The sequence below is a fragment of the Colobus angolensis genome, unplaced genomic scaffold (assembly GCF_000951035.1).
Source record: "Colobus angolensis palliatus isolate OR3802 unplaced genomic scaffold, Cang.pa_1.0 Scaffold162, whole genome shotgun sequence".
Classification (NCBI taxonomy): Eukaryota; Metazoa; Chordata; class Mammalia; order Primates; family Cercopithecidae; genus Colobus; species Colobus angolensis.
This window is the reverse complement of record NW_012114733.1, coordinates 4544848-4562205: the sequence shown is the minus strand read 5'-3', so window position 1 is coordinate 4562205 and position 17358 is coordinate 4544848. Positions and strand designations below refer to the sequence as shown.

At 42.2% G+C, this 17358-nt stretch overlaps 1 protein-coding gene across 1 annotated transcript in view; it reads right to left on the bottom strand.

The window, feature by feature from the left end:
• ERMP1 (endoplasmic reticulum metallopeptidase 1) overlaps window positions 1-16490 on the bottom strand; it is a 64855-nt gene extending 48365 nt beyond the window's left edge. The window contains exons 1-4 of the mRNA XM_011937358.1: window positions 16385-16490; window positions 7864-8296; window positions 5919-6220; window positions 438-565 (exon numbers count right to left, since the gene is read on the bottom strand). Coding sequence (XP_011792748.1) covers window positions 438-565; window positions 5919-6220; window positions 7864-8296; window positions 16385-16490 — 969 coding nt within the window. The remainder of the gene's footprint in view (window positions 1-437; window positions 566-5918; window positions 6221-7863; window positions 8297-16384) is intronic.
• Window positions 16491-17358: the final 868 nt, after the last annotated feature.

Sequence of the window (17358 nt, the reverse complement as noted above, 5' to 3'; positions counted from 1 at the left end):
CGTGATCCGCCCGTCTCGGCCTCCCAAAGTGCTGGGACTACAGGCTTGAGCCACCGCGCCCGGCCTCCATCACTTTTTAAAAAGAAAAAAAGAGAACAGGAGAAGAGGTGATCCATATGGCTGGGCATTTATTTGTGCCTGTCTCAAAACATCTCTGAAACTTCAACGTCAAAGAAAACCTGAGGAGAGTAATTATGCCACCAAGAGCCCTTCTATCAATTAAATCCTGCCACAATAATCTGCTGAGTGGAGTTTTCCAAATAGTAAACATCTCTACATACATGGTTGTGAATTTTTTAAAGTACTGCTCATATAGTATTTTTCTGCATATCATTTTATACTACCCACAGGAGTCATAAAAAATGCATTTATGTGTTAGCTATTATTATTAATCTCATCCTTATTCAAGCCTAATATTTAAAACAGTAAAATCTCACTTGCAAGACATTTTCCTCAGCACCATTAAAGAGAAATATGACAGCATGATGCAAGGCTTCTGAAGATGTTGACAAGACGCGAAGGACTTCCAGCATCACTGAGCAGCTAACTGCATCATCACTGGCACCTTCAAATCAGAAAAACAGATTTGCTGCTCAGATTTTAAAATGTTTACAGAATGACCCATTAGGACTAGGAATGGAGCTTTCTCCCAGAGAAGCATCACAATAGCTGCATGACCAGAAGCATAGCTCTGTCATCATCAGGACAATTATACCCACCAGCAGTAAGTTCCATGAAGGGATCTTTGTCTGGTTTGCTCATTAACTTACTCTCAACACCTACAACCATGTCTGACCCACCAGAGTCACACAATTAGTGTCTGCTAAATAAAGCAATCTGAGGGGACCTAAAGTCATACTGGAAACTGGTATTCTCAACAAACCAAGGAAATCTGTTCTATTCTTTACCCGTATTCCATTATCTCTGTAATAGTCTCACTTCTGGTGCGCACAGCTTCCTGGATGATCTCTCACTGCAACCACTCCTTTCTTGCTTGTTTTCCTGCCAAAATCATAAAAGCTGCACAGACAGGTCACTGTGGACAGTGTAACATTCCTTTAAGGTTTCTCCAAAGGAATTATGTGATGGAAAAGTAAAAAGAAAATACCTAATCTAATAAGACATAGGAAAGGAGACTAATGACCTAAGTAGTATCCTAGGTCCCAGAACACACACTCAGTTCAATCTCTGAACCTCTTCTTGATTCATAAACTTGGTTAATCAAAAGTAACTACAAAGATGACTTAACTGTCTTGCTTTTTTAAAGCACTGTAAGAGACAGTTAAAGGAACTGATTGTATATTTGATGATACCCAGGAATTACTGTTAGGTTTTTTTCAGGTGAAGCAAATGGTGGTATCAAAAAGGGCCCTTATCTTCCAGCAATACACAGTGAAATACTTTTAGAGAAGAACTGATATAGCTAAGATCTGCTTCAAAATAATCAAGAAGTTGGGAGGGTAGTGGTAGGAAAGAAACAAGATCAGACTGCTGAAGCTGGGAGATAAGTACATTGGGGTTCATTAAACAATTCTGCTTTTGAATATATTTGAAACTTTCCATAACAAAAAACTTAAAAGAGTAATCAAAGTAAATAAGCACTAACGTAACTCAGGCAATAACATTTCTGGGTTTACACATTTGAAGCAGGGTACCAAAGAGTTTGGCGTGGATTTGAGAGCAAGAAAGACTTGGAAGTAAATTTGAGCTCTGTCACTTTCCTGGTTTCCTGGTTTAAAGAGCAAGTTAACGATACCTACCTCACAGGTTTGTTGTAAGAGTCACACAACATAATGCCCAGTGCCTAGCACCTGGTAGGGATTCAATGTTCATTTTTCCTACTCTTTGCAAATCTGAGGAAGGCTCTGTAGCTAGCTAAAATTAAAATGCTTCTTTGGGCTCTATTAAATACCAGACCCCATTCCTACTTAAGAAGAAACTACCTATTAACCATACTTGTCTTGGTGGTAATTACTGGTCTGTATTTCAATCAAAGTGAAACAAAGTAATAATCATTTAATTACTAATAGAAAATGTTGCTATTAGCAAAAAGTGTCACCTTTCAAAAACCTAATGAAATAAACTCTTTTTGTAAATTTGACACTGTGAGTTACTTTAAAATAGAAAGCAAACAATAAAACGTTTCTTTATTCAAAAAGAGAGAATGGAAAATTTAAAGGTATCTATACAGGGTTGATTAAAAAGTTAAATTGTCCATTCAGCTTCCCTTATTTTAATGGTTCTGGTGTGTTAGAATAGAACTACAGAAGGGTCAAATATCTTTAAGAAAGGGAAGGAAAGTTAAGAGGACAGTATCTATAAGGGCTAGGTGGTTAACTGACATCCCTTTCCATTTAGAATTAACCTTGAAATTGAAGCCACCCCCAAAATAACTCAATGCCTCTTCTACCAACGACCTGGAACCACACAGAAAACTCAAGAAGATAATTAAGGCTTTTCGGTGGATAACATTACTCCTAACTGATATCAATCCCTGAGTCCTATATACACAGATGAGAACTTAAAAAGAAAAAAGAAGTGCTCCAATTAGGCCATCCACTAAAAGGATTTAGGTGATAGTCTATTTCAGGGGTGTCCAATCTTTTGGCTTCCATGGGCCACATTAAGGGAAGAATTGTCTTGGGCCACATATGAAATACACTAACACTAACAATCTGATGAGTTAAAAAATAAAAAATAAAAATTGCAAAAAAATCTCACGTTTTGAGAAAGTTTATGAATTTGTATTGGGCCACATTCAAAGCTACCCAGGATTGCAGGTTGGAAAAGCTTGGTCTATTTGATGAAGGTATGAAACACTATTTTTAACAATTTATTATTGACAGAAATTTCCTTGAGATTGTTGCTAAGGGTATTCCTATAAAATTTTAGTTAAAAGTAGGTTCTAGGGCCAGGCACAGTGGTTCACTCCTATAATCCCAGCACTTTGGGAGGCCAAGGCAGGCAGATTACGAGGTCAGGAGATTGAGACCATCCTGGCTAACACAGTGAAACCCCGTCTCTACTAACAAAGAATTAGCAAGGCGTGGTGGCAGGCCCCTATAGTCCCAGCTACTCAGGAGGCTGAGGCAGGAGAATGGTGCAAACCCGGGAGGCGGAGCTTGCAGTGAGCTGCGACGGAGCAAGACTCCGTCTCATAAATAAATAAATAAATAAATAAATAAATAAATGAATGAATGAATGAATGTAGGTCATCAGCCAGGTACAGCGGCTCCCACCTGTAATCCCAGCACTTGGGAGGATGAGGCAGAATGCTCACTTAAGGAGTTCAAGACAAGCCTGGGCAACAAAGTGAGAACCTGTCTCTATTATTTAAAAAGTAATAATAAAAAGTGGGTTCTAATGGCTCACAAAAATGCTTGCCTTTAATTATTAGACTCCACATATACAATTTGCAACATTTGGCACTATGTTTGTAAAGAGTAACTGAATATGCACTCCAAAATATGTCATTTTGACATATGGATTATTTTGATCTGAAAGCAACTGAGAAGTAGGAACTACACAAAAAAGCTCTCTGCCCTCCCCTTGTTTGCCTAAAAGCAGAATATAAATTTACCAACGTGTCCCCATTTCCCCTCCCCACCAGGAAGTACAAAGGTTGATCACAAATGACAACTTTAAACTTTTGGTGGCCTGGTGACAGCACAAAAGGAATCTATGTAACACTTTACTAACTTTTATCTACCATTTATTTGCCTTCCTACAATTTGCCACACCTCAAGACTCAAGGTCCTTTTCCTATCTTTTGTCACTTCTCTAAAAACGTATTGTTTTGCTGAAGATGCTACATAAGCCAGATTTCTAAGCCACCTCTTTGAGATTTACTCATTTTCCTTGAGTATCTCCCATGTACATGAAGTGCATGTGTTAATAAACTTCTGTCTGGTTTTTCTCTTTTTAGCTTGTCTTTTATTACAGGGGTCCACTCAGCTAAGAACTATGAAGGGTAGAGGGGAAACTGTTTTCTTTTGTCCCTACATTTCCTTCTAATTCTTGTATATACAGCCTTCGTATATAATGTTCTTAAGCAACTATGGTGTTTATTTGCCCCTTCCCAGAATTTAAGCATCGTAATAGTGGGCAAAGAGTGACATTTAATACTGCTTTGAAATGGAAATAAAAAAACCACTGATGGCAGGGCACGGTGGCTTACACCTATAATCTCAGCACTTTGGGAGACTGAGGCGGGCAGATCACTTGAAGTCAGGAGTTCAAGACCAGCCTGGCCAACATGGTGAAACCCTGTCACTGCCAAAAATACAAAAAAAATCAGCCAAGTGTGGTGGCACGGCAGGAGACTCACTTGAACCCAGGAGGCAGAGGATGCAGTAAGCCAAGATTGTGCCACTGCATGCCAGCCTGGCAAAAGAGTAAGACTTGGCCCCCCTACCCCCAAAAAAAAAAACCACTAAACCACTGGTTACCCCAGCAGCACATGAAGGTACTATTGGCTTATTTAACAAATGTGTGTATACTGATCTTTGAAAATGCAAGTTACATTATAAATGCAATTGTCAAGCTTTCTAAATATATTCTATTATGAACTATTTTATCAAGCAAATAAATTTTACTTACATTTTGTATAACTCTAGATGTTCAAATTTGGCCTGCTGTAAGTTCAAGCAATCCAGAAGTGTTAATATTACATAAGAGTTAATAGAAACTTTTAAAAAACACTTTCCATGCCAGGTACTAGTTCAGTGTTTTACTTAAATTTAATCCTCCAAGCAACACTATTAGGAAAGTACTATTATTTTCTCCATTACACAGATGAGAAACTAAGAAGTTAAGCAGTTTGCAAAAGGGAGTATTAATCACACTCTAATATTCTTTTTCCTTTCAAATGTAGCTGAAAGAACTGACTGGCCAGGAAATCCAGCATCTTATCCTAGTTTTGTCTCTGATCAGTGATGACCAGCTAAATTTACTCCTGTGTCAAATGAGGGGGTTGAGCCAGATACCATTTCAGGTCTCATCTACCACTAAAATGCTATGCCATTGTAAATGCTATTTTCTATCCGTATTTACAACCTCTTTAACCACTGAATACAATTTTCTGAAGAATAAATATTTTAATAAATGGAAGTTCAATTTAGGGGATTCCCATTCATTTGACAAACACTTACTGTGTCAGGCACTGTCCTAAATGCAAGTATTCTATTTTGCCAAATTATTTTCAGAGAAAGATTTACACATTAATTAGATACTTTAACAGTATGGCACCCTCAGTGGACCAAAATTCTCACTTTATAGGTCAACAGAATCTGCTAGAAGAGATATCCGCCAACCCGTAGCCCAGGACAGCTTTGAATGCAGCCCAATACAAATTTGTAAACTTTCTTAAAACATGAGTTGTGTTTTTTTTGTTTTTTTTTTAAGCTCATCAGCCATTACTAGTTTACATTATGTGTGGCCTCTGACAATTCTTCTTCCAGTGTGGCCCAGAGCAGCCAAAAGATTGGACACCCCTGCTCTAAAACCATGGAGCATCCCTCGAAGGCAGTGACTGTCCTTATCTGGTATCCCCAAAGCCTAGTATAACATCCAGCTGAGTAAAATACTTTTTAAGTATCAGAACCTAACTCCAGGACACAAGGACACACACACTGTCTGGTAACACCGAGAAAGCTGCTTCAGTCTACCAGAAACATTCCAAGTCTTGTCACTGGGCTGCTGGCATTAATGCCAAAAAATAATATTAATAAAGCACTTAAGAGAAGATAGAATGGTTAGATCCTAAACTAAATGATACTATCCTAATTATCCTGCTTTCCATCACAAAGAAAAAAGGTTTGCCCAAAATGGTCCCCACAATTGCCCAAGTAGCTTAGGGTTATGTTAATAAACTTTCTGGGCTGTGACAACTTCCAAATGACTAAAAAACAGGTACATACCTGGTGAGTTTGCTACTGAGTCAAAATGACAATTAGCCAAGACAGCATGCTGGGCTCCATCTCTGGGTTCCAGCTTTACCACAACATTGGTGATGTTGTCGTAATAGCTTGTAAAACCTCCCAAGAAATCAATGCTAAAAGAGCCTGTGGGCCGTTGTACATCTACTGAAATCTTATGAAGCCTGTTGCTTTGCACTTCAATCAGTTTAATCTGTTCCAAAAGGTAGTGGACTGTCAGAATTTCATTTTCTGGACTTCCTGTAGTCCTGGGGCCAATGGAGGTTATGTGTTCAAGATAATCCCTGGAAGTGACCAAAAGAATAACAAAGGTTTGTAGTTAAAATTGACACTTAGCATGGATAACTCTTCCACTACACACCACTTCCTCCCCAAAAAAGCTTAGTTTTTTGACTTTTTTAAAAAGGACTGCCTTTCATTATTTCAGACACCAAGTGAACATCACTTATAAAGTTCCATGATTTTATTTTTGCCTCCCACGAGGTGACCCCTTCAGTTTTCTCCATCATACCACTCCCAACTTCTCCCCATATCAAACCAATACAAGGACTAGGGATGTATTCAAACCGTGTGACCACTGGTCAGGCACGGTGGCTCACGCCTGTAATCCCAGAACTTTAGGAGGCTGAGGTGGGTGTATTGCTTGAGCTCAGGAGTTTGAAACCAGCCTGGGCAACACAGTGAAATCCCATCTCTTCTTAAAATACAAAAAGTAGCCAGATGTAGACTACTATTCGCCTGTAGTCCCAGCTACTCAGGAGGCTGAGGTGGGAGGATTGCTTGAGCCTGGGAGATGGAGCCATTGCACTCCAGCCTGGGCGACAGAGCCAGACCCTGTCTCAAAACAACAATAACAACAAAAAGCTGAAGACTAAGCAGGAGAGACTATAACTTCACGGTGCACACACCTGAAGGTTATAGATCCTGGGTTAATGACTTTAAGTAGCAGAAACCAATGAACAAATATAATCAAGAGGTTAAATAAGGTGGGGGGAAAAAAACTTCTGATGGACCCAGCCCTCCGAGCTCCTCCTAGTTATTAGACTCAAGGTCTAATAACTTCAATTCAGACCAAAACCAACTGTACCCCTAATGAAAACAAAACTTTTGACTTTTCACTGCATTCCAAGTGGGGAAAGCTGGGGGTGGGGATGGGAGGCGTCTCAGAAAGTCCTTAGTAAGCTTGCAACACTTTGCATTCTAGGAAAAAATTTTTAGCATACAGTAGCTGTTGAAAACTTTACACCAGCTTAACTTTTCATGAGCTGTGACACACCTGGGTTACAATATCTTTGACTTAATCACCTTTTGTAGCATTCTTAAAAGTCTTAAAAAAAAAAATAGTCAAACCTTACACAGTCACTAATCCAAGGGGCCTAAAGACAAACTGCAGGAATCTGAGAATTTCTCAGACTGCATACCAAATTTTGACTGGGTGGTGTTCCAGAGTCTCTATAGCTTTCGGATTTTGGGGCTGTAACCTTCAGAAAGTTCGAACAGTGCACTAGCGCCTTCCAACACTCCCCGCCCCCAAAGAGAATTTATAAAACAGTCTAGGTACATAAATTTCCATTTGGAAAACAGAAGGGCTAAGCAAGGTAAAAAGTGGAAGCTGTTCCAGAATATGGGGAGACGACTCACAACCAACCATCTGCACGAAGGGCAGACAGTGGAAAGCAGGTTAAATCTACCTGGCAACCCCAATCTGCACCGCGAGCTAAACGGGGGACAGGCAAGCCCCAAGTCCCGCCAACTCAGACCCCAGAAGAAGGAGAAGCAGGGGCCCCCCACCCCACGTGCAGCCTGGGAGGGGTCAGCGAGTCCTCGCGGTTCGGCAGGGGCGGGTGCACACAGGTGCGGTGCCCCGGGGCCTGGGCAGGAGCCACAAACTGACGCGCGGGCCGTGCCAGGAGGGAGCGGCCGGTACCTGGCTTGGAGGGCGTCGAACTCCCCGTGGTGTCCAGCGGCCCCGCGTAGCACGAGCTGCTGCAGCGAGAGCTGCACCAACGTCCGCAGCGCGAGCAGGTAGAGCGCGAGCCCCAGCGCGGCGCGCGCCTCAGACAGCCCGGTCCCTGCATCCCGGCTCGCGCCGCTGCTACCCCCCAGGCTCCTCTTCCGCGTCCTCCCGCCGCCGCCGCCGCCGCCGCCGCCGCCGCAGCGCCTCCTAGTGAGCGGACGGAAACTGCAGAGGGCCAAACTTCTTCTGATTGGCCCGTCCCGCCGCGCCAAGACCCAGCTTCTTTGGCCGTTCTTGGGTGGGCACAGCTGCCGGGCCGACCCAGCAGCGGGTGGTGGATTGCCGTCTCGCGCTGGGCTTTTCCAGTCCTCTGTAGGACGGAGATTGCCAAATGGAAAGACACCTAAAAACTCAAAACGAGAAAAATGAGAGATCGCTTTTGAAAGAACACACAAGGCTCTTAGGGTGCACCAGGCAGATGAAAAAAGCAATGGCCTGGCTTTCGTAAGGAAGGAATTATTAGAACATCAGGCTCCAGCTAGGTGGGTTCCTGGCTATTAAAATTAGAAATAAGACTACGCAGAGGAGACCCGGCCTATTGCTTTCACATGCATAATCTAATCAGATCTTCATAACTCAGCAACTTAATCTGTGCTATTACTGTCTCCATTTAACAGATAAAGAAAAATAATGGCTATTATTTATTGAATACCTGCTATGAGCTAAGCGCTAGGCCAAGTCCTTTAACACATTATCTCATTTAATTATCTTTAACAACACTTAAGAGGAAATATTTTTGTTCCCATCTAATACCTGAGAAACGTAGAGATAACAGATGAAGAATGTAAATCTAATTTCATGGGCTCCCAAAACAGCATTCTATTCCACTACTACATTAGCACTCTGCAAGTGAAGGTTCTGAAAAGCTATTCTTCCCTTGACGACTCCTTGAGGCAGTTAAGCAGCAGAGCCTTGGTTTCAATACAGATCCTAGTGATTATCTAGTCTTCTTCCCACTTGCTGGTACCATGAGCCTCTCTGTTCCAAGGTTTTTTGTCCCCAGCTTGGAGTTGCTACATTAGCGTGAGCATTAACCCAGAGACCAACTGGGAGAGCACACTGCTGGATTTTGACTTAGCACATATGTCAGATTTCATACAATGCCCTATGGGCCTGCTCCTGCCCACCTCTCAGGCTCCTAGGACACCAGGATTCTTCTTATTTCCAGCTCTCCAGCCACACTGGCCTCTTTCAAAGAGTTTCTGTGCACATCTTTCCTTCTACAATGAGATCTTCTCACATGCCGTTTGAATTACCTGGAGTGTTCTTCCCTCTCCTCATTGTCTTTTTAACTCCTAATTATCCTTTAAATCTCAGATTAAGTAGTACTTCCTCAAGCGAGAATCTCATTTAATTTAGCTTGCCTCCCCTATTTGTAGGCTCTCACAGCACCATGTATGCATGTGATTATTTCATATCTCCCTCATTAGACTGTAAGCTCCACAAAGGCAGGAATCAGATCTGGTTTTACTTACCATTTTATTCCTTGCTCTTAACACAAAGCATGACACATAGTATGTAGTCAATAGGTATTTCTTGAGTGAATGAAAAAATGAAAATATAACACTTTTGTGGCAGCAGCATAATTTTAGCTCTATAAGATCCCTTTCAGTCTGTAAGCACTATGAGACTAAAGACAGTGTCCATCTTATTTAATCATCACTGTATCCATAGTGCTTAGCTCTGGATAAGAGCCTAGCCCATGGTCATAAATATATATATATATATATTTTTTTTTTAAAGAATACACACACACATATACACACACACACACACACACACACATATCTGACAATATCCCATGGTACCATAATAGGGAAATGCCTGGCTGTTGGGGACGGGTAAATCTGAGTTCCTGGATCTGGTACCTTTAGTATACATGGCATTATTCAAGTTACAATCTCACGAGTCCACCTGTATTTATCTGTGGTAATGCAGATGATACCTGCCTTAAGGGACTTCAGTGAGGAATAGATAGATAGATAGATAGATAGATAGATAGATAGATAGATAGATAGATAGATAGATAATGGATGTATGTGTGTGTGTGTCTGAAAGATCCTCACATAAGATTCTCATTAAAAACTATTTTTCAGAGTTTTCCTTCTTATGCAATTCTTTTTAGATTAGATTAAAAGCTGCTTTCCTATCATGATAATCATAGAGCTCTAGGTGGTGGAAGTTAAGTTACAGTTGAGTTCCTGAAAGACAGTTTTTCGGCCGGGCGCGGTGGCTCAAGCCTGTAACTCCAGCACTTTGGGAGGCCGAGACGGGCGGATCACGAGGTCAGGAGATCGAGACCATCCTGGCTAACACGGTGAAACCCCGTCTCTACTAAAAATACAAAAAAAAAAAAAAATTAGGCAAGGTGGCGGCCGCCTGTAGTCCCAGCTACTCGGGAGGCTGAGGCAGGAGAATGGCGTAAACCCCGGAGGCGGAGCTTGCAGTGAGCTGAGATCCGGCCACTGCACTCCAGCCCGGGCGACAGAGCGAGACTCCGTCTCAAAAAAAAAAAAAAAAGACAGTTTTTCTCTAGACTTGTATAGTCTACGGTATTCACATTTGAATATTTTTAGCTACCAGTTGTTGGATATCCACTTGTGTCAGATACTGATGAAGGTGGAGAAACAGAGAGAAGAACAAATCGATGTTTCTACCTTCAGAGAACTTACATTCTAACAGAGACAATAAATGTGTGTGTGTGTGTGTTTGTGTAAAATGTCAGAGAGTTAAGTGCCATAAAGCAAAATAAAGCAGGGAAATTGAGAGTGACAGAAGCTGCTGTTTTATTAGGGTGATCAGAGATGGTCTCACAGTCTCTCTGAGAAGATGACATTTTTGGTGACCTGAATGAAGTGAGGGACAGGGCCACATATGCCTGGGGAGAGAATGTTCCAGCAGAGGAAAGTGGGCTGGGATGTTCAGAGGCAACACTGAATAAGGCATGCACTAAAGCAGACTGAGCCAGGAGCCCTGGTAGATGTGAGGTGACAGAAGTGGGTAGGAGCCAGTGCAAGGAGGGCCTCCTGGCCCCAGTGAGGACTTTGGGGTGGTTTTGAGCAGTGAAAGGTCATGCTCTAGGTGATGTTTTATAAGACCACTCAGAGTCTCCGTCCCAGGCAGAGCAGCTCAGTGACTCCATCTAGAACACATAGGCTAATAAAAGACTTTGATAATGCCTGGCCTTTGAAGTGTTCAGTTTGATCTACAATTTTATTTGTGTTGAAAGTAGACCACAGTGAATTGGAAAATATGCTCTAGTTCTCACATATCAAACCCCTGATAAGGATGAGGGACAGATAAATGTGAAAGGTTTTGCCTGCCCCATGTGGTGAGCTATTGATCGTGGAGTTGAGTCAACTCATCTGGCTTGGCAGGCAATTATACTTTTTCGTGTCTCTCTTTATGACAAAGTAAGAGCTAAACTGACTGACAGACATAGAGATGTCCCATGTCCCTTCCGTCCTGCCATCTTTTTAGTATTTCCTAGTAGTTTGGCCAAGGTAAATGGAAGGACATATAAGTTGTCAGGATTCAGGTGAACTGCCAGTTTCTGTCTTCCCCACAGGTCATTCCATAGCCAATTTGCCACAGAAGAAAACCATAGCCTATGCACTTTCTTCCTTGGAAGAGAGGTTACCAGTGCATCTGGTGAAGTTCTCTGAGGCTCAGGCTAGCACCTTTTACATGATGTTACAGTGACATTCAAATCAGGTGAGGTACCAAGCCAAGAGGTGAGAAGTGAGCCCAAACCAGTTGCAGGAAAAAAAAAGCAGTTGTCAAAAGCTGACAGGCAGAGCAAGTCAAAAGATTACAAAACCAAGTGCAAGGATTCCAAATGTGGAAGAGTTTATGGGTAAACATAGCCAGGTGCTGTTGCGGACAGCTTGGTTTTCTGTGCTCACTGAGGTGGTATGAGAGTGAACCAGCTTTGTTGAAAGGTTCAGGGTACACCATTAGTTTTTTAGGGTTTTTGTTTGTTTGTTTGTTTAGATCCCATAAGGCTAAAGCTTGGGCCTCAGGATGCTGTTGGACAATTGATTTTTCCAATTTTGAAGTTCTGAAATGGAACATTCAGGAACTGGTGACAATGGTCAGCTCCAGGGATCACCTCCAGCAAGCCAGGAAACCTGGGAGCTGGCAGTGCTGGCAAGAAAGGGCATTCCAAAAGGCACATAGGCCTGATTTGTAAATCTTCAGAGCTTTTCTACCCTCATGAGCTTAACCGGCCTTGGAGCCTAGGGAGAGGGTAACTGCACCCTACTTTTAACACCCCCTCAAATTCTGGGCTGGTCCCCTGTGTTCACTAGGTCCCTGTAGCTAGGTGGGCACAGAGAAGTTAGAGAACAAGTCTGGTTGCACTGCTAGCTGAAGACACTACGTCAGGTTACCTTTTTTCCATGGCTTAGTAGAAAAGAGATTCTCTGATTTTGGAAGAATCTATATTCATCTTTAAAGCCTTTCAGAAACAAATGGGGTTGAGATAATTGGTTATTTTCTGTTTTTTTTAGAGACAGGGTCTAACTATGTTGCCTAGGCCGGACTTGAACTCCTGACCTCAAGCAATTCTCCTGCCTTAGCCTCCCAAATAGCTGGTACTATAGGTGTGCCACTGCACCTGGCCAATTGGTTCTTTTGGGGAAAAAAGTCAAATTAGAACCTCATACCATATTATACACCCACACACACACACACACAATATTCAAGTAGAATTCAGAATCAAATAACAACTTTTTAACTAGTACAAAAATAAGATGAATATAATTAAATATTTATAATAATTAAGATGCAAAAGTACAAGGACTCTTTAATCAAAAGACAAGTGGAAGATACCATAAAGGGAAAAATCACATATTGGCTACACAAAATTGAAAACTTCTATACATCAAAAACAGTCACCAAAAAGATGAAAAGTCAAATGACAAATGGAGGACATAATTTTCAAAAAAATTTTTTAAAAAAGGGGATAATATATGTTATATACATTATTCTCTCTCACTCTTTCTCTTCGTGTGTGTATACACTATATATAGGTGTGTGTGTGTGTGTGTGTGTATGCATGTGTGCACAAAAATCAGTAAGAAAAATATCAATGCCTCAGTAGAAAAATACGTAAACCATTCACTTTTAGTAGCAAAGGAATGCATGTGAAAATGTGCACTATTTTTATCACATTGAAAAAGCATTTTTTCACTGGATGCAGTAGCTCAGCGTGTAATCCCAGCACTTTGGGAGGCTGAGACAGGCAGATAACTTGAGGCCAGGAATTCAAGAGCAGCCTGGGAAACATGGTAAAACCCCATCTCTACTAAAAATATTAGCTGAGCGTGGTGGCATGCACCCATACACGGGAGGCTGAGGTGGGAGACAAGAAAGGGCATTCCAAAAGGCACATAGGCCAGGAGTTGCAGTGAGCCAAGGTCATGCACTGCCCTCCAGCCTGGATTACAGAACGAGACTGATCTCCAAAAAAAAGAAAAAAAGCTATTTTTTAAAAATTATAATATGCACTGCTGGCAAACATTTAATTTCTAGGCATTTTTACGTGATGGTGGAGGAAAACATTTTGAGAAGACCTTTCTGGAAAGCAATTGTGTAAGATATACCAGGAGCCTTAAAAGAATTCACAGGTAGGGTGCAGTGACTCATGCCTATAACTGCAGCACTTTGGGAGGTCGAGGTGGGTGAATCGCTTGAGTCCAGAAGTTTGAGACCAGCCTGGGCAACACAGCAAGACCCCATCTCTACAAAAAATACCAAAAAAATTAGCTGGGTGTGGTGGTGCACATTTATACTCCCATCTACTAGGGAGACTGAGGTGAGAGGATCGCTTGAGTCCAGGAGGTCAAGGCTGCCATAGTGCCACTGCACTCCAGTCTGGGCGATGGGGCAAGAGCCTGTCTCAAAAAAAAAAAAAGAAGAATTCATGGTTTTTGATATAGTAATTTCATATGTAGGCATCTATTAAAGGTGTGATTTCAAAAAATGCAAAAGGATGCTCATCTATAAAAATCAAATATATGGAAATGACTTAACCATATAAAAATAAAAGTTAAATAAATTATAGTACATTCAGAGTTTGGAACATCATATAGTACTAAACACAACATTACCAAAGTCTCTTTAATAACATGGGGGAAATGCTCACATTATAAATACTAAGAGAAATAAAAAAAAAAAGATACAAAATGGAAATAGATAAGAATATACTAGTGAATAGTAAATAAATGAAAGGAAAGAACACTGAAGCAATAACAGCGGTTTTCTCTGGGTGATTTTCCCCCTCTATTCATTTCTCTATTTTCCACCATCTCTGCCATGAGTTCAGTGTTCCCTTTAAGAGCCATGAGCCTGGTGTCAGTCTCCAGCAACCTTGTGCCTAGGAAGGCACTTGTCTGTAGATCACCATCATTTTAAGCCTTAGGGAGGCAGTTTATAAATTGATTCCAACATGGATGTGATCCAGGAGGAGAATGCAATGTCAAAAAGCTGATCTCCAGCCTGTGTTCCTCAAGCACATTTCTAGACTAAAAAGTTTAGGGTCAAGATTCAGTAATTAATCAATTGCTGAACCAATTAAAAAAACAACTTGAGAGAATTTTCACTTAATCATTGTTCTTTAAATTCAGCCTGTGACCTGGGAGAACTGGTGCATATACTTTTTAATGGCTTTGGACTTTGAATTTACTTTTCCCTACTTCATAGCACATTCCTCATACCATAGAAGAACCCATGAACCCGGAAGTCTCTAGGGATTTATTTGAGGGTCACACACCCAGGGCTCTGTTTGACTTTCTTCACTGGGCTGCAGGGGCAGGTGAGTTAGGACACAGGAGGTGACTCAGCAGCTTGGGAACAAGAGTCACTGACTCATGAATTTGCTCCATGCTAAAACTCGATTGCTTTAGTGTACTAAAACATTAATGAGAGTTTACATTGCCAGAGCTCAGCACATCTAGGTGTGTGCACCTGGAGACCCCCAGCTCTTCCTGAACCCCCATCTAAGTAGCTATCTCCTCCTGCAGACCCCAGAAGCCCTCTTGCAGGCTGTGTCCTGGAACGGTTTCACTTGGCCTTCAGGCTGCATGACCTTCTTCAGGTCTTTACTGGCCTAAAATAGCCTCTGCAGCTGCTGCTTTCCAAGATGCCCAAAGGAGAAAAGAGACAACAATGGATCTTGTAGGAAAATGGCAAATAACTCTCAAAGTGTGGTCTAAGGACCATGTAATATGAGAATCACGTGGGGACTTGCTAAAAAAAATCATCTTCCTGTGTCCTACCCACCTACTTGGTATATTAGCAATCCATAGCAGAAAATCTAGGCCGGGTGCAGTGGTTCACCCCTGTAATCTCAGCACTTTGGGAGGCCAAGGTGGGCGGATCACTTGAGGTCAGGAGTTTAAGACCAGCCTGGCCAGCATGGTGAAACCCCATCTCTACTAAAAATACAAAAATTAGCCAGGCGTGGTTGCACGTGCCTGTAATTCCAGCTACTCAAGAGGCTGAGGCAGGAGAATCACTCGAACCTGGGAGGCAGAGGTTGCAGCGAGCTGTGATTGTGTCACTGCACTCCAGCCTGGGTGACAGACTGAGACTTCATCAAAAAAGAAAGAGAGAGAGAGAGAGGAGAGAGGGAGAGAGAAAGGGAGGAAGGGAGGGAGGAAGAGTCTACTGCATCCAACTCTTTAGAGGTAGGATCCTGTAATCTGTGATTCCTACATAAGCTAAAATGGTAAACTATGCCATAGCCAAGGGTTCACATGTCCAAGAGGGATGTAGGCCAACTGTGATGATCCCGGGCCAGATCACCCCTTCTGCAGCTTTATGAATGTCAGATCTGCATTGCCATCTTCTCCCTCCCTGCCCATGCCCACTGCCTCTCCCTGGCCCGCAGGGCCAGAAGGACTGCGTAGCACCTTGCCACACCACATTGGAAAACAGGGATGCAAGAGGCAGTACGATGCCACAGTTCAGAGCATGGGTTCTGTGCTGAAAGCACTCCAGTATGTACTTCTCTACCTCTAACCTGCGGTGTATCCTCCAATCAATGACTTAATTTTGTTATGCCTGCTTCTTCATCTGAGAAGTGGGGTTAATAAGGTTGTCGTGAGGCCCTAGATCAGGAGACCTGTGTCAGCTGTTGCTATTATTCTGTGGTTGGAACCTTCATTTGCATGGTATTAAAACCTTCATTTGCGTGGCATTATAGAGGCCTATCACTCCTCTGCTCTGTAGTTGGCTAGGTGGATGAAAGGCAATAGAAAATGCTTGGCCAAGTTCTTTCATAGCAACCTAATTTAAAGTTGATGAAAGGCAACTTGTGACATGAGCCTGAGGCGAACTTGATTTATATTTTACTTAAAGGGCAACTTTTTAATTGTTAAGTGTTACTGTTCTGCTCTCCCTACCCCTAGGAATGTAACATTCATACCCTTGCAGGTATGTACCTCTTTATTAGTTCCTTCTTGGTGAAAGGTAGCGTAAAAAAACCTGTTATCCTTTCTCAAGTCTTTAGTTCCCCTTGGTACATTAGTCATCCGTAAGCAGAAAGCCAGAAGTACCAAGAATAGGTTCTCTATTTTAAAAAATTATAAAAACTTGTTTACAATATGATTCAGCTATAAAAACGAATGAAGTACTGATACGTACTACAATGGGATAAGCCTTGAAAACATTGTGCTAAGTGGAAGACACCAGACACAGCAGGTCACATATTATCTGATTCTACTCATTTAAAATATCCAGAATAGGTAACTCCATTAAGGCAGAACACAGGTTGGTGGTTACTATGGACAGGGCAGAGAGGAGAATGGAATCAACTGCTTAAAAGGTATGGGGTTTCCTTTCAGGATGAAGAAAATGTTTTGGGGCCAGGTGTGGTGGCTCATGCCTGTAATCCCAACACTTTGGGAGGCTGAGGCTGGTGGGTCACTTGAGGTCAGGAGTTGGAGACCAGCCTGGCCAACACAGTGAAATCCGTCTCCACTAAAACACACAAAAAATTAGCTGGGCATCATGGCACGTGCCTGTAATCCCAGCTACTCAGGAGGCTGATGCACAAGAATCACTTGAACCCAGGAAGCGGAGGCTGCAGTGAGCCAAGATTGTGCCACTATGTGTCCAAAATTGGTTCCTTCAGGTGGGTTCTTGGTCTCGCTGACTTCAAGAATGAAGCCGTGGACCCTCGTGGTGAGTGTTACAGTTCTTAAAGATGGTGTGTCCGGAGTTTCTTCCTTGGGGTGGGTTTGTGGTCTTGCTTGACTTCAGGAGTGAAGCCGCAGACCTTCGTAGTGAGTGCTACCGCTCTTAAGGGTGGCGCATCTGGAGTTGTTTGTTCCTCCCTGGTGGTTCGTGGTCTCACTGACTTCAGGAGTGAAGCCGCAAACGCAGACCTTCACAGTGAGC